Source organism: Thrips palmi, unplaced genomic scaffold, assembly GCF_012932325.1.
Source record: "Thrips palmi isolate BJ-2018 unplaced genomic scaffold, TpBJ-2018v1 HiC_scaffold_11, whole genome shotgun sequence".
Classification (NCBI taxonomy): Eukaryota; Metazoa; Arthropoda; class Insecta; order Thysanoptera; family Thripidae; genus Thrips; species Thrips palmi.
In genome coordinates, this window is record NW_023144622.1 from 6906342 (window position 1) to 6929997 (window position 23656).

At 56.4% G+C, this 23656-nt stretch overlaps 1 protein-coding gene across 1 annotated transcript in view; it reads left to right on the forward strand.

Annotated features, from left to right (window-relative positions):
* LOC117639432 (probable G-protein coupled receptor Mth-like 1) overlaps positions 1-23656 on the forward strand; it is a 40095-nt gene that overhangs the window by 10761 nt on the left and 5678 nt on the right. Inside the window, exon 2 of the mRNA XM_034375075.1 lies at positions 11612-11690. Coding sequence (XP_034230966.1) covers positions 11612-11690 — 79 coding nt within the window. The remainder of the gene's footprint in view (positions 1-11611; positions 11691-23656) is intronic.

Sequence of the window (23656 nt, forward strand, 5' to 3'; positions counted from 1 at the left end):
TTGTCGGGCATCGATTTGAGTTATGTACCGGCCGGCCGGCCGGCCGGGACTGGGTGCGTGGCGTGGCGGAGGATGGGGCAGCCAGTGCGCCCTGCCTCGTTCCGACTGCATTTCCAGGACTGCCTCCACGCGCACGTGCGCGAGGCACACACACACCACACACACACACACACGCCGAGTGCCCTATCGTCCGTTGCACCTGCCCCGCAGCGCGGGTTCTGCACCGCGCGGCCTGGCGTGGGCGGACGTTCGCGCGCGACGGCAGAGTGTGTGTGTGTGTGTGTCTGTGTGTGTGTTCCGGAAAGGAAGAGGAGAGGGAGGGGCTCGCCGACGACGGCCAGGGTCAAGAACGCGCGCCGCCAAGTTCGCGTGTGTGCGTGTGTGTGTGTGCGTGTGTGTGTGTGCGCGCACAAACACTATCCGCGCTGCTTTCTCCATTTCCTCTCCGCGTGGCGTGGCGTGGCGTGGCGCGTCGCGGCGTGCCCGAGCTTTACTTGCGATTGCCTATGCATGAGCAGGCCCCGCTGGCTCGGCGTGGCGAGCACGGCGTGCACTATGCGTGGGTGCCCTACGGCCGTCCTCAGTGACCCAGTCCCAGGGGCCACTGCACTGCACAGTAGTAAAGTCATACCGACTTTAGGTCGGCGTTGTGTCGCGGCCGGGCTTGGCCTCGGTCCAGCAGTGTGGTGGGTGTCTTGTCGTCGCCGAGCGCCCTGCCGCCTCCGCGCCCTGGACCCCTGAACCGCCCCGTTAGGCCCCACAGTGCACCGCCACACCGCCACGGCCGGCGCGGTGCCCTACGGTCTACGGTGCCTCGGCCCCCTCGGCCCGCTAGGCGGTGTGCTGTGCTGCGCTGCCACGCTAGGCTAGGTCGCGACGTCGCGGCGGTAGCGGTGGCGGTGACACCCGCGCACCGAACTGCTGCGGTCAGAGCGCCCCGCCCCGCCCCGCCCTCCTTGCTAACTGCACTGTAATGAAGTGAGCCCGGACAGCGTGGCACCGTAGCGCGCCTTACGGTGTACTGCCCGTGCAAACGGCCGCAAAGGCGCTTTAATTGCGAGGGCCGCGGTTCGAATACCACCGGACTCCACTCCACTTGTTTTATTTATATTTTTTTTCCGCCGCGGGTTGCGTCAGAGGGTGTCCCGCGGGCCCTGGGTGCGTCACTGCGTCGCCTTTTCGTCCTGGCCGATGTAGCCTCGCCGCGGGGCGCTGTTTCCCGGGGCACGGCGGCGTGCAGCGCCATGGCAGGCGGATCGGGGCGTAAAAATGATGACCTTGGCTGCAGCTTGGCTGCACCAGTGTAGCGGCGCGGCGGGCAGGGCGTAGCGCCGCGTGCCGATTCGATGCACAGCGTGCACTGCAGCACAGCGCACAGTTACTCGGCGGGGCGAGGCAGGGCGAGGCGGGCTGGGCGTTTTAAGGCGATTGGCGCCGTGAATTGGTTCACGGGCCCTTGGCTCTTGCCTTGGCTGCTCTTAGCTCTGGGTGCGGCCAGCCTTGGCCAGCCTCGGCGCCAAAGAGCCGTGGCCAAGGCGAACAGTGGGCCAGAAGACCGGTGGAGGCGGCCGGAACTCCAGACGCGTTTTGAGCTCCAGAGTCGCTAAACAGGCCTCGAACCGAACGTGTGACCCCACCAATGGATTGCTCGTTCGGAGAGCAACCCATTGATGGGGTCACACGTTCGGTTCGAGTCCCATTTAGCGACTCTGGAGCTCAAAGCGCGTCTAGAGTTTTGGCCGCCTCCACCGGTCTTCTGGCCCACTGTGAGGCGCCAATGAGAGGCCTGTTCATCGCGATTCTTTTTGGCCGCGTGAATGGCCGATCTGTGTTGACACTGGCGATGGCGCGGCTCAGGCCGCCACTCCTCTGCCGGCCGACCTCGACTGAGTGTTTGTTCAGGTTTCGCCAAATCGCCCACCTCATTGGTCCGTATGCTCGATGTTTTATACGGTTATGGCCCCGGCCTTTTGCAAATTGATACTCTGTATGGCGCGCCAGTGTGCGAGCGGGGTCCTGCGTACTTGTCAATGATGACGGCGATATCAATGAAATTACGAATCGGGTGCCGGCCCCGCCTGCTTATTTCGCTTCGGGTGCTCGGGTACTCACTCGGGTACTCGGGTTCCACAGTGGCGGCACGGCGGCACGCCACTGTAGGCATTGGCATTACAGCTTCATTGTGGAGCGACCGCCGCCGGTTTCGCTTTCTCCGCCGACTGTGTGTTTAAGCGACACGTCACTTCCGGCCCGAGAGCGGCAATTTTGAATTTCCCCCGTCCCGGCTGATGCGTGCGTGCCCGCCTGCCTTTCCGCTAACGGATGTCTGTGTTTTTCTGTCCGCTGCAGGTGAGTTTTGTCATCCGGCTCCGGTGTGCCCTGGACCGCGTCGCCGCGGCGTAGTCGCTGGATGAGTGAGTTTGACGCGCGGCAGGGACAGGGACGAGCAGGAAAGGACAATCGCCATTTGTTCCACATTTAACTGTTTCGAGGAAAAATTCTTTTTCGGTTTGCTTGCGACATTTTTTTTTGCGGTGTGAGTTTTTGACCAAGTTTTATGACTCGCCGCGGGGAATTTTGCTATCTGGGTCCCGGCGACTTTGTCTCTGTCTCCGCGGTCTGCTCCCGCGGACTCGAAGCTCGGCGTGCTGCAGCTCGGAGGCTGGCCGCCTGATGGCTCCTTGATGGCTCCCTGGCGCCGCGGCGTCGGCGGGGCTTTGGTGGGGCGCAACGCAGCGGGGCGCGGCACTGGTCAGTGCCTGGGGCCCTGGGGCCCTGGGGCGCCGGGGCCGGGGGGCCCAGCGGGGGGCGGCGGCGACGGCGGCGTCGCTCGGCAGGCCGGGGCGTGACCAATTGGGGGCAAAGTTCGGCCGCACAACAACAAGAGCAACAAGGACAACTGCGGGCGGGAGAAGGAAGGCGAGGAGGAAGCGGCGGCGACGAAAAAAGGCGGCAGGCCCCGAAATCGGCGCTGGCGGCGGTTCAATTGAAATATGCGTCGTCAGGGGCGGAACGGCGGCGCGGCGGTCACGGCGTCGTGGCGGGGCTTCTTGCCGCGCTGCTCGGAGGAGAAATGGAGGGAACCGGAGGGAACGGCGGCGTAACTGTTGTTCTGCTCTGCGACTGTCGCGGCGGGGCGGGGCGCGGCGGGGCGGGGCGGTTCGAGGCCGAGATGCAAGTCGATGAGTGTCGCCGCCATCGGCCTGCTTGGGCTTCGGCCGGCTTGCGTGATGTTGCGAAATGAGTCCGGCCTGCCGCGATGCTGCTCGAGGGCGCGTCGGCGCGGCGGCGCGACCGGCCGGCGGTCTCACGCGCGTCTGCCTAGCGTCAAGCCTGGCGCCGAGAGGGGAGGTGCGGGACGTGACCTCAGCGCCGCATTCCCAGTGACCGCGGCCTTGGGTTCGAGTCCCGGCCCCGGCGGCGCCGCGCTGCTCTGTTTTCGGCCTTATTCTGGTTCCGGCTGCCCCGGGACCTGGGACTCGGGACTCGGCGTGTGCGTGCGAGTCATCGTGGTAACCGATCTGTGTGCGTCCGTGGGGATGGTGGGGTCCTCCCGGACGGAACCCGAGCCGTACTTGTTGGCGAGGTGCGTGACATCGGACACCTCGGCCGCGCGCACCCGACACCGCCACACACCGGCCGCGCCCGCCCAGCTGACGGGCAGGTGAGGCACCTCGGGGAGCGGAGCGCCGTGTTGGGTAGGCAGGCCCGCCGCGCCCCGGCGCTCGACGGGCCGGCCCGTCGGCGGCGGCAGGCGGCCGGGCGACACGTGCACGTCGACGCTGACGGCGTCCTCGCCGCGGGGTCGCCGTCAATCCGCGCGTAACGGCCCGCTAATTGAGCGGGCCACGTCACGTCGCACCGCCGTCACGAGCGTGACCGGCGCGTCACGGCGCGTCACGGGCCGCCGGCTTAACGGGCCGCATGTCCGTGTCCGCGATGCTGCTGCTGGCGGCATGAGAAGGCGCCGCGGAGCACAAGCAGACCAGTAGCGAGCACGCCGGCAGCGTGATGGCCGTGCACTTTATGACGCTTTGTTAGGCCGCGGTTATCAGTGTAGTAGTGCGGCACGCCGCGGTGCGCCACGCCTGGCCGCGGGGCTGCGTCGCCAACTGTCCTCAATCGCGAACTAAAGCGAGGAGGCTGAGGCGCCCCGCCCCGCCCCGCCCCGCCCCGCCAGAGTGCAGTCGTATATACAGGCGCGATATAAAGGCCGAGACAGCGGATCGTAAAGCGAGCAGGGGAAAAAGAGTTAATTGTTATTATTAAGAGGGTGCGGCGCCGCGCCACGCCGATGATTCAGAGTGTCGCAAGGCTGTGCATGGCTGTGCCAATCGGAGCCAACAACAACAACAAGCGTGTCCCAGAGCGCTGCTGTGTTTTTGTTTTTGTTTGCGGCGCGCCTTGAGAAATTTGTTTCCTCGCGCGGGGTGCGGTGCTGCGGCGTGCGGACAGGAAGTGGACGTGATTTAACGATGACGGCGCAGTCCGGCAGCTTCTCGGCCTCGGCGGCCTGGCCGGCCTGGTCGTCGGCGTGCTCCGCTGCTGCGCCTTGCACGACGCTGACGCGTGACGGCGTGGCCGCCGCGGCGGGGCGGGTTGGCCGGTAAACCGGCGGCCGGCAAGGCAAGGGTGGCGTGGCCGCCGCTCCGTCGTTCCGCTCACCTCGCCGCCGTGCGCCGTGGCGACAACGGCCGCCGCTGACCTTGGCCGGCGAAGGGCGGGGCGGGGCGGGGCTACCGGGCACAGCGTCGTCGTCGTCGTCGTCTTCGTCGTCCCCTTCGCATTGAAATGATAACGGCTTGCGCAGCATCTGCCCCGCCCCGCCACGCCGCGCCCCGCCACGCCGCGCCGTGGACCCGTCAGTCACGTTTTCGCCAAGGAATGCCTCCGTATTGAAGGCGATTGGCCGGCCTGTCCGTCAACCCGACCCTTCTGCTTTGGCAGTACACTGTTAGCACCGGCGGACCAGAACCTGAAATACCTGCAAACGTTTGTACACTGAATGCGTCGCCAGACCACCAGTGCCCAGTCTTCGGCTGCTCAGTCCTGCACTGGTCCAGTGTAGGGGCAGAGGCCGGCGAGGGTGTGTTTCGGGGAGTGTCCGGCAACTGCTGCACAGCGGGCACACTGGAGCGCAGCGTCTGGTTGGTCCTGCCAGGGAAAGGGGAAGATGCCGCCGCGCTGCTGCTGGTCCAGACTGCCAGGCTTGCAGGCTTCCAGGCTTCCAGGCTGGATACATAACGGGAGAGGAAAAAAGCCGTCAGTGGAGCGATTGCCGGCCGTGCCGGGCCGTGCGGCCGTGCCCTTCCCCGCGGTGCTCGGTCTGTCATTAGACGGGCATGCGGGCTACCGGGCAAGAGTCGTTTTCATCGCTCTGCCTCTCTCGCACGCACGGGCGTCCCGCAGGGGAGCGAGAGAGACAGAGTGATGAAACCGACTCTCAGTTTGGTGGGCCAGCCAGGGCCAGGACCGATGTCCAGGACCGCCGCGGAGAGGTTCCCAGCGACGCGACCCCCGCGAGGACGCGTCGACGCCGTCCTGGATGTCCAAAAGAGCGCCTCTGGCAACGCCGTCGCGGTCGGCTTGGCCCCGAGCAGGCCGCCATCCTGGTTGTCGTCGGAGCGTATTCAAGTGTCCTCGGCGGCACGGAGAGACGGATGCCGGTCCTTCTTCGGGCGCGGAGCAGCGGAGCAGCGCTCTCATTCAGATTCAGATAGAGCATGGGCAGTGGGCTTTTTGGAAGTCACTAGCGGTGATGGGACCCAGAACGTTCTCTACTCACTGGGGATCAATCTCGCGGGAAGCTTGAATTTCGACGTCTTTCTTACGATATATCTACGATTTAAGCGGAGGTTATCACTCGCCCACGAATTTATTGGCATTCGCGCCTTACAGGAACATGGATTCATTGAAAATTTTAGGACTTCATCACGTGAAACAAATAAAAACTATGCAGTTGGAGGTTTTGGGCGGTTTTGTACTGCTTGTTGCCTACCCAGCAGGCGCTATCGCTGGGGGCCCTACTTTCATTAAGGCCAAAGTTTGATTAAGCAATCTTAACACTCTCCAGCAACTTCTATGCGTGCTTCGATGCCTACCAATGCCCTCTAGGCATCTTTGCAACATTTATCTTCTTTCAGTAGTAAACACCATGCCTTACAAAAAGGGGAGCATTTGAATGTTCCCGCTCAATGATCCCCAGTGAAACCTTCACTTGTCTCGATGTGCCCATGCCCTATTCGCATTGATTCGCGGACCGGAGTCGTGGCCCCACTGCAGCGCGCCCCGCGGGCCAACGGCCAACGGCCTGCGGGCAGCGGGAGTCGTTTTCGTCGCTCTGTCTCTCTCGCACTCACGGGGCGTCCCTTTCAGGTGCGAGAGAGACAGAGCGACGAAAACGACTCGCGGAATCAGCCTGAGCCAGCGAGCCGCCGCGGAGGGTGTAATTGTCAACGGCGTGTCCCACTTACACTGCCAAAAGAAATGGGACCGAGAGAATCTAGCTCGACTTAATGCAGAGCTGCCTGCTGATACACGAGAAGAAGAAAAAAAATCAATTGGGCTTGGCAGTGTCGGCGCCGCACTGCGTCCAATCAGGGTCGATTTCCTGCAGTGGCGTGGCCATCGACACCCCGCGCTTAATTATTATTTCTCATTACGGTAACGGTGCCCGCACTGCCAGCACTGCCACTGTCATTACACTACAAGGACCCCTCGCCGGCTATGAATATCCCCCTCACCTTTTTTTGTTCCGCCGAGCCTCGCCTTTCAGCCGGCGATATTAATCTAATTCCCCTCGCAGGTGGCAGCCATGGTGGCAGCCAGGGCAGCGCAGGCTCCCTCAGGTGCCCGCGGCCTAACCATGGAGTGGCGGGGCGGGGCGGGGCGGGGCGAGGCCTCTTTGCCAATACACTGTATCGCCCTGCGGCACTGCGTGGGGCATGGTGGCGGCCGAGGGGGCGGCTTAGTACTGTCGTGGCGTGGCGTTGCCTTTTCTAGTGAACATTTGGGGGGTGAATCGACTTCATGTGTCATTGGATTCCTCGAACGGAACCGGAAACGAAACATTTGCGGGCCGTTTTGGTCGGCAGTTCATTTTTATTATGATGCCATGGTCTGGATAAAGTTCAATTGAAGGGTTCTATCTCATCGGTGGACCCTACCGTTCCGCCCACTTTGGACGCGTCTTGGACTTGATTGGTGTGTGTGTCGACTTGCAAAGTGGTCCGTATGTAGGCGCCGAGCCCCTCCGGGTCCACGCGCCCAGTCTCACTCAAATTGGCCGCCAATCAATGCAACCAGGGCAGACTCCAGGAGGCTCCAGTGGAATCCAGGAGACTCCAGGAGACTCCAGCCAGCAGAATCCAGGAGACTCCAGGAGACTGCAGGTGGGCGGGGCCGTCCCGGGCCGTCCTCCAGTTTATGCGACAGTGTGGCGGCGCTGGAGCCGCTGGACTCCAGGCTGGAGTCCTGGCTGGGCCCTGGCCGGACGGTCCCCGGCGAGGCAGCCAGGCGGCCAAGGCCTCGCAAGGCCCCGGCCTAATAGGGAGGGCACCGCGCTGAGTAAGCAGCGAGCAGCAGGTGCGCCAACGTCGTCTTTAGTCGTCGATGCCCTTTCTCCTTTCTCCCTCCACGCCACTGGAAAAGGACTTCTTTCTTTCTTTTCACATCCACGGCGCAGAAAGGAGAGGAAAAGAAAAAGATGCACGCCTGCCGTGTCACTGGGTACTGTCGCATTTATAGTATGGACACTGGTCGATTTGCGCGACGCTGTAGAGTTGGTCGAAATTTGCTGTATTTATTTTTCTAACGGTGTCGTGGCGGGACTGTTTGGCCAGCGAGCACGTGTGTCGTGGTTGTAGTACGTGCGCATGTCTCGAGCTCTGCTCAGGGTCGCGCAGGGCGGGGGGGGGGGGGGCGGGGCGGGGCGGGGCGTTCTGGCGCGCCGCTGCCAGTGTCTCCGGAACAAAGCTCAAGTTTAAACCGGAATTAAATGTGGTGCGCGCGCTTTGTGACCCGTTTAGGCATCAGGGAATTACTGCCACTTGGTTCTGCCTGTATGTGTGTGTGTGCGCCTGGGTGTGTGTGCGTGTGTGCATGTGTGAGTGCGCGCGCGTTGCTCGCGGCCTTGCTGCGGCTGCAGCCTCATTGGCCGTAATAATATTTTCCCAACCTTTTACGGGCGGGCATTGTGCGATGGCGATGCTTTGGTGAGCGGCTGGTACACTGGCAGTACTGCCGCGACGCCGCGACCGCACAGAGGACGCGTGGCGCTGGCCAAAGTGGCCTTCCGTTCCCTTCCGTCCGCGCGGCCTGTGGGGCTGGCTCGTTTAGTCAGGTGTATCGCGCCGCGCGTACACTCGCCGGCAAAAAAAGCTGTTTTTATTTCGCGCGTGCGGTATACACACTGCAGCTGGCCGGTGAAAGGTGGAAGAGGAGGCTCTCTTTGTCTTCGCCGGAGCGCCGCGCCGCTCGACCCGGAATCCACCGAGGAGAGGAGTACTGCAAGGCGGCGGCGGCCGGCAGAGCGTTTTTCTGCCGAGATGGGTTTCCTTCGCCCTAAAGCATTTCCTTCGCTCGAAAGCATTTTTCTGTCAAGAGCGTTTGCTCCTCGCCTCGGCAGCGATGCCACCCGACGCAGCTTTCTCGCTCGCGCCGTCCGTGGCGGTGGCGACGATCCGCGGGAACGCGGTGGCGGGGCGGGGCGGGGCGGGGCGGGGCGGGGCAGCCGTGCAGGATTGATTGCGGTAATGATTTGGGACGGCTCATCGACGCCGCCACCGCCCCTTCGCTCGGCTCGGCACGGCACGGCACGGCCTGCCAGGTAGCAGCGCGGCAAACTCATTCATATTTCATGCCGGCTCACTTTTGTCGAACCATTTCTTCTTTTTGCCGCTCCCGGTCGTGCCGCGTCGTGCCGCGGCGTGCGGGAAGCCCTCCGACCGCATCATGGTTATTGATGGCGACCAAGTGATGCATCATGATTTGGGATGTATGCTGATTCTAATGGCGGCGCGGTCTCGGCGGCCCGCTGCGGGTTGGCCGATAACACCGACTCGACGATGATGGTGATGATGGTGGCGCGGTCCCCGTTCTAGGCAACGGTACCGCTTTGATCGCTGCCTCTCCCAGTGCGTTATTTGCCTGGCGTGCCTGCCCCCGACGGCCCCACCGGGGCCCACCTGTGCCCGGCCGGCCTTGTAAGGCGTTTTGGGGTCGCTTTGGGCTTCGCCGGCCGGGCCCGCCTTGACACCTGCGCGCGATGCGGCGCGCTACGGCGCGATGTGTGTGGATGTCGGCCGGGAGCGCGACCTCCAGGAGGCGCCGGCCGGGACTGCTGGGTCCGGAAGGAGTTGACCTTGATCAGGGTGCTGCTTCCGGACGCCTGCCCTTCGTCCTTGAACGTTTCAGAATGTGTCTGAAACGCATCCAGACAGCCTTCGGTGTACTTTCTATAGCAAAGTGGACCAGTACGTCAGTGAGTTCAAGTCGAGGAGGATCCTGGAAGAGACCCCGAAGGGCCTTGGGGGGCTCTGGAAGGCCCCCAGGGAGGTCACTGGTCCTGCCTGTCCCGGCCGGCCAGGCCAGGCTGCCGGGCAAGTGGGGCACTGAGCGTGTTGGAGTGCTAAGTGCCCCGTCACCGCTGCTCGGCGTCCTGGCGCTGTCTCTCTCGCACTCGCACCGCGGGGCGACGCCTGTTCCCACCTCGTGTGTCCGCCTCGTATCCTTCCTCTCGTCGGCACGCCGGTCCGTCACCGTAACCCCGTGGCCGAAATGTCGCGGAACCGGCGGGGAAGGGAACGAGCCGAACCGGGCGCCGCGACGCCCCGCGCACGGTCGCTGCCGTCAAACTTGTCCACGCTCGGGCCGCACGCGACTCATTCCGTCGCTCTGTCTCCCTCGCACCCTCACGGGGCGCGCCATGAGTGCGAGAGAGACGGAGCACGGTAGCCGCGTCGCTTTGTTGGATTGGTGCCCTCCCTGACTCACCGCCGCAATAATACCTACAGATTAGCTCGCTGCAGATAGGCGGGCTGCCGAGCAGCGCACAGTGGGTCAGAAGACCGGTGGAGGCGGCCAAAACTCTCGACGCGTTTCGAGCTCCAGAGTCGCTAAATGGGACTCGAACCGAACGTGTGACCCCACCAATGGATTCCTCGTTCGGAGAGCAATCCATTGGTGGGGTCACACGTTCGGTTCGAGTCCCATTTAGCGACTCTGGAGCTCGAAACGCGTCTAGAGTTTTGTCCGCCTCCGCCGGTCTTCTGGCCCACTGTGCAGCGGCCCGGCGTTGCTCTGTCTCTGTCGCACTCACGGGGCTGAGGGTGCGAGAGAGACAGAGCGAGTGGCGCGGCCGGCCGTCGTGTCGAACCGTCGGCGGCCTTATCGAACACCCCAGCCAGCAGGCCGCGCCCCGTGTCGTGCCGCCCGCCGCCTGTTTGTTTGGGGCACTCGCTGGAAAGGGCCCCAGCAGCGCCCCGTGTGTGAGTGTGAGTGTTATCTGGCGTAGCGGGGCGCAGGCGCAGGGCGCGGGGCGCATGCGCGGCCCGGCACCGCGCACCTGCATCTCAAGTTCATGACCCTGCCCAAGCCTGCTGCGCCGTGCCTGCTGCCCCGTGCTTGCCCCGTGCTGCACCAGCCTGCACCGTGGGGGCAACGGCCTCGCGGAACGTGGCGCGAGCAGCGGGCAGCGCAAGGCGGAAAGGGTGAAGCCCAGCCAGAGAGAGGGAGAAAGATAGAAAGAGATTTTTATTTTTCGCCGAGGTTGGCTGTGCAGCTGGTCTTCCGAGTATTCGCCCTGGGTGTTTGGCTGGTGTTTGGCCGCGTCGCGTCGTGTCGGCCGGTCGGCCTATCTGCGGCGCAGTACGGATGACTCAGTGCACGCTCGGTCACCACCTGCTGTGCAAAAAGTTTTTCCATTTTCTTTGTTTTTGATGTGCAGTGCTATTTCCCGTTGATCCTGCGCGGCGGTCGTTAGGGTTGACGGGTTGACTCTCCCCCTCTCTAAAGACGCGTATCGCTAGAGTGACGAAATGCAGGCTACCGTTTTTTTCCGCTTGTGTTTCCCGCTTTTCTTCGGCCCCTCCGAGCCAGTCAGTCAATCGGGCTAAAAGCGCCCCCGTCGGATGGTAAACGCCACCCTGCCGTCTCTCTAGAGAGAGAGAGAGAGAGAAGGAAAAGAGAGAGAGCTGAGTGTTGAGAGCCGGGCCTCAGAGAGAGCCGAGGGAGGCCATTTCCTAGTTTACGTGCCGGCAATATGTGGGGGCTGGCCAGGGCGGCCATCCTAGATTTTCCCTCAAAAGATTTTACGCGCCGCTCGGACCGAGACGGCCGAACCCCCGCGCCCATTTATAAAACAGTTTTAAACGCGCCGCTCGACGCTCGTAACCCGGCCCCGGGCCCCGGGTTTAAGATCGTTTTGGGCCAAAGGGCCCGCTCGAACGAACGCCTGGAACTTGCCACCTTGTAAATTGGCCGCCCACGTTTCTGGCCAGGCCCCCCGCGTCGAAAGAAACAGCCCAAAGGAATTGACCGTCGAATTGGCCGCCGACAGTGCTGGCGAGGCGAGCGATAACCGAAATATTTTCGCCTTTTTTTTTTTTTGCAGCCATCCTGATGCACTTCCTGTTCCTGGCCGCGTTCTTCTGGCTGAACACGATGTGCTTCAACATCTGGTGGACCTTCCGGTGAGTGTGTGTGTGTGTGTGTTTCTGTAGACTGTAGTAGACTGATGCCTTTGACGTCAGTTCGAAGAAAAGAAAGCGAGGAGTCGTCAGGGCCTGGCAACGCCGTGGCGGGATGGGGTTTGCCCGTAAAACGCTCCTCGGAAGGGTTACGCCAAACAACAACAACAATTACTTTGTAAAAAAGTACTTAAAATACAAATCCAACCATTAATCACTTTTTGGCCCGTCCCTGAAAATACTTACTCGAAAAAAATGATAATTTTTTTTGCTGTGTAACTGCGTCTTAATGCCGTGCCAGTTCATCAAGGCGGGCTGCGCGATCGCGGCCGTGTTAACACACTGCTCCATTATGACCAACGTTACGAGCCGTTTTTTTCTGGCGTGGCGCGCTGGCGCGTCGGGCTGTGTTTTAGGCCCGTTTGGAAACTCATCTCGAGCTCATCACGGGACGAGGCGGCCGAGTGGATCGGGCCGATTGAAAGTGCAGCGCGGATGGGGCACTGTGGGGCATGATCCGTTTGAAAGCCAATCACAAACAAAACACCGTCGATAAATTAATGGCGACCCGTAATGGTCTGTCGTTGTGGCATTGCCGTGTTGAACGCGATGCCCGCGATACGAGTTGCTGTGACCGTCACGCCTCGGATGATGAATCGGAGCGGTGCGGTCGGGCCTCTCTCTCTCTCTCTCTCTCTCTCTCTCCTCTCTCTCTCTCTCTCTCTCCTCCTCTCTCTCTCTCTCTCCTCTCTCTCTCTCTCTCTCTCTCTCTCTCTCTCTCTTGAGTAGGTGAAGAGGTCCCCGCGAAGTGCTCTCTTAAAACATTGTTTTGACAAGGCAATTCCACAAATCCAACTATAAATTAGTGAAAAACTGCAAGAACTAGTGTTGAGGATTATCTCAAGACAAAAGTTTCAACGAAACCGTCGCGGGATGGAGCGAAAACTCCTTTTTCCTCCGTCCCCAACCCGGCTGTGAACCACCATGGTTTCCCGCCAAAACGACTCGTCGCTTCATCAAGACCAATTTCCAACAACAATGAACCAAACCTTCTCTGCTGTCGTCAGGACTGGACCATCGCATTGGCAAGCCCAACCAAGAACCCAATTTCAACAGAATCCAACATCGACCAACAACCTAACCTCTACATCCCGTCCAAACATGACGCCTCAAGGCCGCCATGATACCCGCCAACAAACAGCTGATCCAAACAACAACAAAGGACCAGCAGGTGTCAACCGACAAGAGAGCCCAAACTATCGTCCATCAAGAAAATGTGCAGTAGTGCTTCAAGATACAAGAGGAATTTCTCAAGATCAGTGCCTTCGAAGTGTGGCTGACCTCATCGGAGGCCACAACATACACTATGTGACAAGACTTAGTGGTGGTGCTAGAATATGTCTATACCTAACTGATCAAACAACAGTGGAAAATTATGTGAGGGAGGAGGGATAAGTGTGGGAGCACAATTTGTCCCTATTCGTCGCTATGTTTCAGAAGCCAAAAAAGTTGTCATCTCAAATTGCCCACCAGAACTATCCGATGAAGAACTAAAAATTTTGCTACAACCTTATGGTACATTCGCTTCTGCACCAACAAGACTCAAAGTTACTACTTCTCATGATGATCTCAAGCACATACGTACATGGAGAAGATCTGTCTACATGATGCTTCACGAAGAAGGAAGAGGACCTCAACTACCACCTCTAATGAATATCACATCACCAGATGGATTCAAATATACCATCTACATCGACAAGGATGAGCTGGTATGTAATTTCTGCCTTGGACCAGGACATGTCGAAGAAAAATGCAAGAGAAAAGAACAACAGAATGCAGACTTCCCACTTATGTCTAATTTCAGACCCCCAGCAGCACATAGATTGTTTGTTCACTCAACTGGAGAGAGCAGCCATGCCGTCAACAAAACTCCCCAAACAAGGCCAAATCTGGATTCGATTAACAATCTCATGCCCCAATTTTCTTCACCCTCAAGAAGCAGGACAAGTTCTTTCTCATCAAACATTGAACATCCATCTCAAGAAGATCCCCCAATTGTCACTCAAGAAACCCCAGAAGAAAGAAGAAAACCAATCAGTTCCCATCCAAGAAGAAATTGACAAAACCCATCAAGAAAACACATACTGGTATGATTTTTCTCAACCACAAAGTGTTACAATTCACAATGAAGCTGAAGCCCAAAGAAGAGAAAGCATTCACCCGAAGAAACCCTACAGTCAGAACTGAAGTCGCTTAAACCAAGTCAGCATGACTCATCTGCTGAAATGGAACTTGATACATCACAACAAAGTTTTGACAGCTCCAATGAAATGGAAGTAGAAACTGATTCAGATTCCTATGAGAAAGTAATGTCAAAGAGCCAACAAAGAAGACAGAAGAAAGAAGAAATTGTTCGTTCAAATCTCATTAAAACAATGAATTTTGATGACTCAAAACTATCAGCACAAGAGTTTGAAGATTTTCTTGATAAATGCAGAGGAAAAGCCAACTCTAAAAAAGTAGCAGCACAAATAACGAGGGATAAAAATGAACTACTAAGACAGCTTGAGCGTGCTTTCATTTTATGCCCTGATCAAAATCTCTCAAGGAGACTAGACAGGGCCATCCAAGCCTTAAAACAACCTGATGAAATCTAAGAAAATTTTCTCTACTACCTCATGTTACTAATTTTGTCATTTCTAGTCATGGCTTCAACCCTGACCTTAAATGTCAAGGGGCTAGTCAGTCACCAAAAACAATTGGCATTGTTTGATTTAGCAAAGACAACAAAAGCAAAATTTTATTCCTTCAAGAAACAAACCTTCAAGAGAATGCAGTTATGTTTTACCCTCAAGATTATAAATTTTTTATCAACAAACCAACCCAAGCCTCTTCAGGTGTTGCAATTGCTTTCCAACAACAATTTTTTGATGAAGTAGAATTTATTTCTCATGAAGTACTTGCCCCTGGGTACTTACAGGTTATAACAATCAAAATTGAAAGTATAATTTATCATCTTGTTAATGTTTACATGCCTCAAGCTACTCCAAATGCAATCCAAGTTATCAACAAGATTGATTTTTATCTTACAAATACTGAAGACTCTTCAAGATTCATCATTGGTGGAGACTGGAATGTTACTGTCGAAAAAATGACCGATTAAATTGCGCTGAGACAAGAATTGAAGTTGCCAACAAAATGAAGCTCTTGATCCGTCAACACAATCTGTCAGATGTTTGGAGAGATTTCAACCCAAACAAGAGCCAATATACCTTCAGAGGACTGCAACAAAACCATCCCATGTCAAGACTTGACAGAATATATGTAAAAAATAAGGACCTCAATATGATAAGAAACACTGCAATAGTTCCTTCATTTTCTGATCACTCTGCAGTCAATATAACATTCAACACCACAAGACCTCAGTACAGCCCGCCCTACTGGAAGATGGACACCGCTACTTTGAAGTCAAAACAATATCAAGAAATTATCAACAACATCATTTCCTTTTATGAAGAAAAATCAAAAAGACCAAACTGCGACATCTGTAAATTATGGGATGAACTCAAAGAAGAAGTTAAAATAGCATCACAACGTTTCATGAAATATTTCATCTACAAGCAAGAGAAAATTCACAACCCTTCAAGCTCAAATAAATTTCATCCAATCTAAATCACAAATGTCAAGAAGAGATGAAGAAAGCCTGATACAACTAGAAAAAAATAGTAGAATTATATAGAAAAGATTCAAGTAACAAATTATCACTAATTGAATCAATGTTATCCAATGAAGCCAACTGTCAATCAAAATTCTTTCTACGCCTTGCCAAGCAGGCTAAGCCATCAGTATCCATGGACCAGTTGGAAATAGAAGGCCAGCTTACCAGTGATAAAGATAAGATTTTCCCTGTAGTACAAGAAAGTTTTAAAGCATCCTTCTCAGATGCAAATATTAATAGACTCCAGCCAGATAATGTAATTTATCAAAATCTACCATCCCTGTCTCCAACTGACAGAGATTTATGTGATGCACCAATTTTAGAACAAGACATCGAGGAATCTATCAACATGGCAAAGCTAAATCGAGCACCTGGAATTGATGGACTCCCAATTGAATTTTACAAATTCTTTTGGCCTCAACTCAAGAATATTTTTCATCAAGGTTATAAACATTTTGAAGAAACAGGAAGATTACCCGCAAGCATGAAGAAAATTGTCATCAAACCCGTTCCCAAATCTGGAGACAGAAACCAGCTGAAGAATTGGAGACCAATTTCTCTCATGAACTCTGATTATAAAATTATATCAAGAATTTATAGTAGGAAAATAGCAAACGTCATCTCCAAGTTACTTTCCTCAGATCAGAGCTACTCAGTACCAGGAAGAACAATATACGATAATTTGCACCTCATAAGAAACATCATTCGCCATGCCAACCAATCCAACTCACCTCTAGCAATCCTAAGTATGGACCAAACTGAAGCCTTCAATAATATTTCACATCAATATCTATTCCATCTTCTAGAAATACAAGGTTTTGGTCCAAAACTATGCACTGGAGTCCAATCGTTGTTGACAAACACACAAGGTTTTGTCAAAATTGGCTCAGCTCTACTTACACCGTTCATTTTCAAGAAAGGACTCAAGCAAGGGGATCCAATCGCAGGCCCACTATATATCCTAACCATTGAACCCTTTTTGAGGTATGTGTCTAACAACATGGACATCAAAGGTTATCTAATACCAATGTCAACAAACATCAGACCTAAGTGCACTGCCTTTGCAGACGATATTAATTTTTTCATAACAGAAGAGGACGACTTCGAGAAGATCGATCTTGCTTTCCAGCAGTACAGCCAACAGTCAGGTGCTAAATTGAATCAAAACAAGTCAACTGGATTATTCTGTGGATCTTGGAAAACAAGAAATGATACCCCAATGGAATATAAATGGAATAATGAAGGAGCAAAATATTTGGGAGTCTACATAGGAAACAACAAAACTTATGAAGAAAAAAATTGGCAAGACCTTTCCGTTAAAATAAGCGGAACTTTCAACAACTGGACACAATATGTCAAGCTAACATCATACCAAGGTAGAAGAATAATTTGTAACCAGCTCATTGGGTCACAATTAATCCATGTCCTAAATGTTCTGCAACCACCAAGACTTTTCATCCAACAAATCCAAACTCGAATGAACAACTTCTTGTGGCAAGGTAAACATTGGCTCCACCAAAACTTCATCTATGCACCAAAAGAAGAAGGAGGATTAGAAATTATTAATCTACATGCAAAAATAAATTCCCTGAGACTTTCATTAGCAAGTGCAATCCAGCAAAAACCAAATAGTAAAGACTCAACCATTCTACTTCATCACTACAATCTTTCTTTGTATGGAGACATTCTCCATCACTATTCTTCTGTCAAGTCAAGCAAGAAAAAGATATGTGCAACTTGGATCCCTTCTATCAAAGTCTACTGATAGCATGGCACAATATAGGTCCAATTTTGAACACTACAGTTTTCCCTATAAATGTACTGAGAAAAATGCCACTCTATGGAAGCATGCTAAGTGATCAAACAAATTTTCAAATAATCCCTGATTGGAAAAAGTGTGGACACACCACATTGGAAAAAATGTTAAAAGAAGATGGATCCTGGGAAACACTCAACCTCCAACAGTACACAATTTCAACGCAAAGAAGATTGAGCTACAACTACAATCAAATCAAGATCCATTTCAGCAAGAAGATAAAAATTCAGCAGTCTAATGAAGAGCATGAGCCAATAAAATTCAGCTTTAGACGGCAAGATCAAGAAAAGCTTTTCAACTTTCCATCAACAAAAAAAGTACCTTGCAAGTCTTCAACCATTAATATCAAAGCCTCAAGTAAATGGAAAATCAAAAATCATAAATAAGAAGATTAACTGGATGTCCCTATACAATCACCCAATTGACAAACGAGATTCTGATGTTTGCTGGAGATTGTTATATGATGCTTTAGCTACTCCAAAAAAGCTACATCAGTGGAATATTATTGAAAAACTTGATTGTCCATGGTGCACTCAACAAGAAGGAAACATAATGCATATGATCTTCCGTTGCAAAGAGCCGCTCCATTATGGAACTATGCCTCTGAGAAAATGTGCTATAAATGGAACCCAACCACCCCTCTCTTTACAAGAAGCTATAATAGGGTTCCAAGTACAAACCCTGAATCAAGACTGTCAAACTTTATTTTATCACTTGTCAAGAGTACTATCTATTATACATACATGGATAGAATCAAAGAACCAGAACCACCACCTCCTGCCTACCTTCAAATATTCCAAAGAAGAATGGACTTCAGACTCAAGATCCAACAATCTTATGCCAAGATCACCCAAACTGAAGAAACATTCTCTAAGACTTTCCTAATTAATCAAGCCCTCAATCAGCACCTGTAATTTCTTATACCATAACTATGACTTATTTTTTTTCCTTAATTTTTCAACAAAACATTTCCCAAATGTTTTTTCTAGATGTATAAATTAATAAGTTAGCTCCTTCTTTCATAGCAAAATTATCAAATGTTATTATCCTCCCAAAAACTGTGATGTAAAAATAAGTAAATTTTAATCTTCTAAAATGTTTAAAGTGTTAACTTGTCATTGTAAATTTTACATATTCTCAAAAATGTCTTTTTGTTTGTATAGAATCAAAATCTTTTCTCTTCCTTTTATTAAATTATCTAAAACATGTTATGTATATTTCGGTATTGCTTAGTTAAAAAAAAAATATCATACTCTGTAAATTCTAAAATTTATCTAAGCTCACAAAAATGTAACAACTGCAGCACAACATAAACACTAAAAAAAAACAATAATACTGCATGCATATTTTGTGACAAAATTGAACTCATGTCCTGGCCCTAATTGTTAAAAACAAAATCCCCCCAATAAATAATTTTAAAAACTAAAACTCTCTCTCTCTCTCTCTCTCTCTCTCTCTCTCTCTCTCTCTCTCCTCTCTCCTCTCTCTCTCTTCTCTCTCTCTCTCGCACCGCTGCGGTACCCTGCGGGGCTCGCGGGACGCCCCGTGAGTGCGAGAGAGACGGAGCGACGGGCCGATAGCATCGCCCCGCTTGACGTCGCTTGACACGCGCACAGTGTATCGACAACGAAAACAATCGACCTCTGTGTGCGAGCTGCGCCGCGGCCGGGCTTGGCCGGGCTTGGCGGGGCTTGGCCACGCCCCCGCGACCCAGCGACCTACACTGTAACGTGTAACGTGGTCGGTAGAGTCGGTAGCCGAGGCGCTCAGATGCCATCACTCTGATCCACTTCACCGCCGTGCGGGCCCTCACGAACCGCCACGGATAGGCAATGAAATAGGACCCTGCAAAAAGAACGCGAAAACCGCACCTGGTACAGTCACTCTCAAAAGCTGCCCGGGGGCAAAAAAAACAACAACAGCAAAAATAGAGTAAAATTGCGAAAAAGTCGAGCAACATTACCTCATTTTTGCTCTTGTTTCGAGCCTCGCGGTTCGATGTCCGAGACGAGGTTTTAGGTTTTATGAGACCGGATGCTCCGCCTCGGCTTGAGCAGCTTTGGGGAACACTGCGTCGTTTGCCGCTTTACTGGCGATGTCTGGCACACTGTCTGGCCGTGTTCTTCGCGTTCTTCGCGCGCGGCCGTCGTAAAGTCCGAAGCGGTGGTGGCTACTGCACTGGGGGGCCTCCGGTTTGGCGCGGCAAGCCTCGCTCTGCGTTGCACAGTGGGCCAGAAGACCAGTGGAGGCGGCCAAAACTCGAGACGCGTTTTGAGCTCCAGAGTCGCTAAATGGGACTCGAACCGAGCGTGTGGCCCCACCAATGGATTGCTCGTTCGGAGAGCAATCCATTGGTGGGGTCACACGCTCGGTTCGAGTCCCATTTAGCGACTCTGGAGATCAAAACGCGTCTAGAGTTTTGGCCGCCTCCACCGGTCTTCTGGCCCACTGTGCGTTGCTGGGTCTCTCTAGATTGGACCCTCTAGCCGAGAGGCACCGCGCTCCTTTTGCCCTATTGGAGCGCGTCCAAGCACGCGTAGAAAGTGTGATCGGATTGGCCTGGGCGACGCCCCGCCCGGCCCCGCCCCTCGCGACAAGCCGGCTCTTTATTTATTTTTACTTTGGCGTTCTCCGGTGGCGGGGCGGGGCGGGGCGGGGCCGTGTGTTACGTCGGCCGGGCCGCTTGTTCCTCCACTACTACATGCATGGCATGGCGTGTAATGGCCGGTACGGTACACTGGGTACCTGGGTACACTGCACGTGCGGTCGGGTCGCGACCCCCCAGGGGGCCGCCTTGCCTTGCCGCCGAGCCTGGCCGCCGCACCGCCGCACCGCGAGGCCGCCGACGACGACGGCGACGACGAGGACGGCCAGGATGATGCTAATGATGATGAAGAAAGGCGGTCAAATACGTCGGCAGCGGAAGGAACGGGGATGAGAAAGAACTGCGGGCCGCTGCCGAAGCGACGGTGTCGCTCTGTCGCTGTCGCAGTCGCGGGGCGCCCCGTGGAGGCGCGAGAGAGACAGAGCGACGACGAGTTCGGAATGAGACTGGCGCGCTGGCGCTGCCGCACGCGATGGCGCCTGGATTCCCGGTCGTGGGACACTGGCGCCGGCACTGCACTGCACCGCCAGGCTGGTGGCACCGAAACACAATTAATAATTAACCGCCACCGAGACTCCGAGACACTGCGAGCGAGGAACGCTTTCCGCGGGAATGCGCGGCGCGGCGCGGCGTGGGAGTGGGGCCGGTGGGGCGGGAGGCTTGAATTCTGCGAGCATTGGCTGTCGGGCCGCTTCGCCGCTACAGTGTGGCATCGCCTGCAGGGACGTGACCCGGCGACCCCGTGCCATTCTGCCGTTCTGCAGGGCGGGCAGCACACTGGTAGGGCAGCGGCAGCCAAGACGGCAGCATCCGCCGCGGGAAGTGTGTCAGTGTGCGTCGGGCCAGTCGGGCCGGGCCGGCGGCCAGGGTGTTTGGTCGCTCTGTCTCTCTCGCACCCCCACGGACCCCACGGGGCGGCCCGCGAGTGCGAGGGAGACGGGACGCACTGCCGGAGGGCCTGGCGGCGCGGCACTGTAATGGCAGTGCACCATCCATCGCCGGCCGTCCGCGGCCCTCCGCGACTCCCACCGGCAGACTGATGCCGAGAGTCGCTTTCGTCGCTCCGTCTCTCTCGCACCTATACGGCACGCCCCGTGAGTGCGAGAGAGACGGAGCGAGGAAACCGACTCTCGGAATCAGTCTGCAGACGGATGGACGGATCGAGGGAGGCGGACCTGGCGGGGCGAGCGCGGGGCGCATCGTGCGTCCGTCTGTCGAACGACGCGGAGGTCATGCCGTCGAACGGAGTCAGCCTCAGCGGGCCGAACGGAGCGGAGAGGTCAGTCCATAGATCTGCAGTGTCTCTCTCGCACTCGCGGGGCGCTGACGGGGAGGTGCGTGTCTAGGGCCGCTGGACCGGTTCCGTCCCGTCCATTGTCGCGAGAGGCGAGGGCGGCGGCCCGGTCACGACCACGGCGGCGGCGCCCCGGGACTCTGGCGGTCGACGGCGACGTGCAGCGACGACGGCGGCGTGGCATTCCGTCGTCGCGGTGCGCACGCTCCGCGCGCCGCGCGGTCGGTGAAAGCAAAGAGAAAGACGAGGTCGGGAAAGATGGAAATGCACGTCCCGCTTCCCGCTGCAGTGCCGCAGCGCTGCACCGCCGCCTTCCTGGGAACGGACGGAACGACCCGGTCTGCCGATACTGCACTGTAGAGGGAGTTCGAAGCCCAGCCTGAACCAGACGCAGTGGCTGCCGAAAGTCGGCGCGAAGCGCGCACCAAACGATTTCCACGCGTTTGTCATCGTTCTGAGGCCGCAGTCAGTTGGCCGCGGGTCGTCGGCCTCCGCCCACCCGTTTCCAGGAACGCCGTGGAATGGCTCGGCAGCGCGGTCGCGACGCGACGCGGCATGACGCGAAGCAGGCCGTCCTGTTGCTGGTCGCTCCGTCGCTCCCCGCGGCGGGCACGAGCTACGCGGCCACGCGGCCACGCGCTTCGGCCTGGAAATGAAAACACTTGTTCCGAATCGTCGGCCGTCGTTTTGAAAGGAGTTCGATCCGTTATTGTCTTGGTGGGCGTCCGGTTTTGGGGGAGGGGGGCAGGTGCGTGTGGCTCGCCGTTCGGCCGTTCGGCGGCCGGAAGCAGTCGTCAAAGTGCCATGTCCGACGGCCACCCGGTGGGAGAAAGGGGGAAGGGGCAGCACACTGTGTGGGGGCGGTCCTTTTGGGGGAACCAGGCGCCTTGCGGACACCACCCCTCGCCGCCGGCGCCCCTGGCTGCCCCCACACCGTCACCGCGCGCACCGCGGGGGTGGCGGGCTCTTTGCCGGGGTCCTTGCCCTCGCGCGGGATGCAGCAGCAGGATGCAGGCCGCCGGCTTTGGGCCAAGCGATGGCCGGATGATGACTTGAGTATGCAATAAAGGCGCGGCGCGGTGGGCGTGCATTGGCCGCTTGGCCGCGGCCCGCTGGACGCCGCTTGACCACACACGCGCACGCGTCGCGAAGCACGCCGCGCTAGCCGCGCTTACAGTGGCGCGTTTTATGCGAGGCGTCCGCGTCCGGTCCGACGGAGGGGGCGTTCCGGCCGGGCCACTGCACTGGGGGAATGACCGCCGCGTCGTCGCCGCCGCCGCCAAATTCAAACGCGCTTTTCGGAACGCGCCGTTTGGCACAGTGTAGGCGTCGACCGCGGTCCACTTTTCTTGACTTTGGCGTGTCGCTGCAGAACGAGCCGAGCGGCAGAGCCACAGAGCCCTCCGCTTTCCCTGGTCGTCCTTCCCTTCCCTTCCCTTCACGACGCCGCGGCGCCGCGGCCGCCTTGTTTGATCAGCTTTGTTTAGCGACCCGCCCGGCCTCTCTGTCTCTCTCGCTCCCGCGGCCCGCACGGCCCGCACGGGTGCGAGAGAGACAGAGAGACGACGCGCCCCCGCGGCGCCTCGCGGTCCCACGGCTGCAGGTGCGTGCCCGTCCGCCGTCCGCCCCACTGCCCTAACGAAGAAGCAATGCGATTCGGAAGTACAGTACACTGTACGTACTTACAGTGTAGGCGGGGAACCGATGGCGGCCTCAGTTGAAGTTGGAAAGAGATGCGACGCGCGGCGTCTCTGTCGCTCTTCGCCTCCGCGCGCGTTGAGGTCTCCGCCCGGCTCTCGCGCACGCTCTCGCCGCCAGTAGCCTGCACTGATTGCCAATAGTTATTTTGCACGACTACACTGTAGGCGCTTCATGCTTACTACCACTGTCACTTTTTATTTTTTAGGGGGGGGATTTTTGCCGTCCGACTGAATGCCTGTGCGTGCAGCATGGCCGCCCCTTTGTTGGCCTGCCCGGGAGGATTGCAATTGCCCGACGACGGTTTCACTTTTGTCACTGTGGTGGAATTCCAAGCCCGCGCGGTACTGTACCTGGGCACTGGAAGCTCGAAGAAGCGCCACCGCCCGGCCGGCCCGGCCGAGCTGGCAGCCAGAGGCGCCCCCAATAAATAAGGCCCGGAGGTGTGAAAGACACCAATGACACCAACCGAAGGACAACGGGCGACCAAAGGCGCTCTCGCCGTCTCTCGCCTCGGACCGCCGATCTGCCTTTTCAAGTTTCGAGTGGCGTGGCCGCGGTGCCTCAGTGTCGCTCACAGTGTCGCAGCCGCGCTGGCGCCAACGTCGCCGACCGAAAAAGCGACCCGAGGGCCCTGTCCTTTGGCTGGCCCTTCCCTTTGTTGAGGGCACTTTGGCCAACCTTCCCACGTTGGAGCAGAGCAAGCAGGGCCCGCCTTTATTCGGCGATAATGTGGGTCGGGTAATTAACAGGTGGCTGGCTGCTCGGTCTGCCCGGCTGGCTGGCTGGCCGGCGGGCCGTGTGTCGCTGCCAACCCCTCGGCCGGAAACTCCCCGTG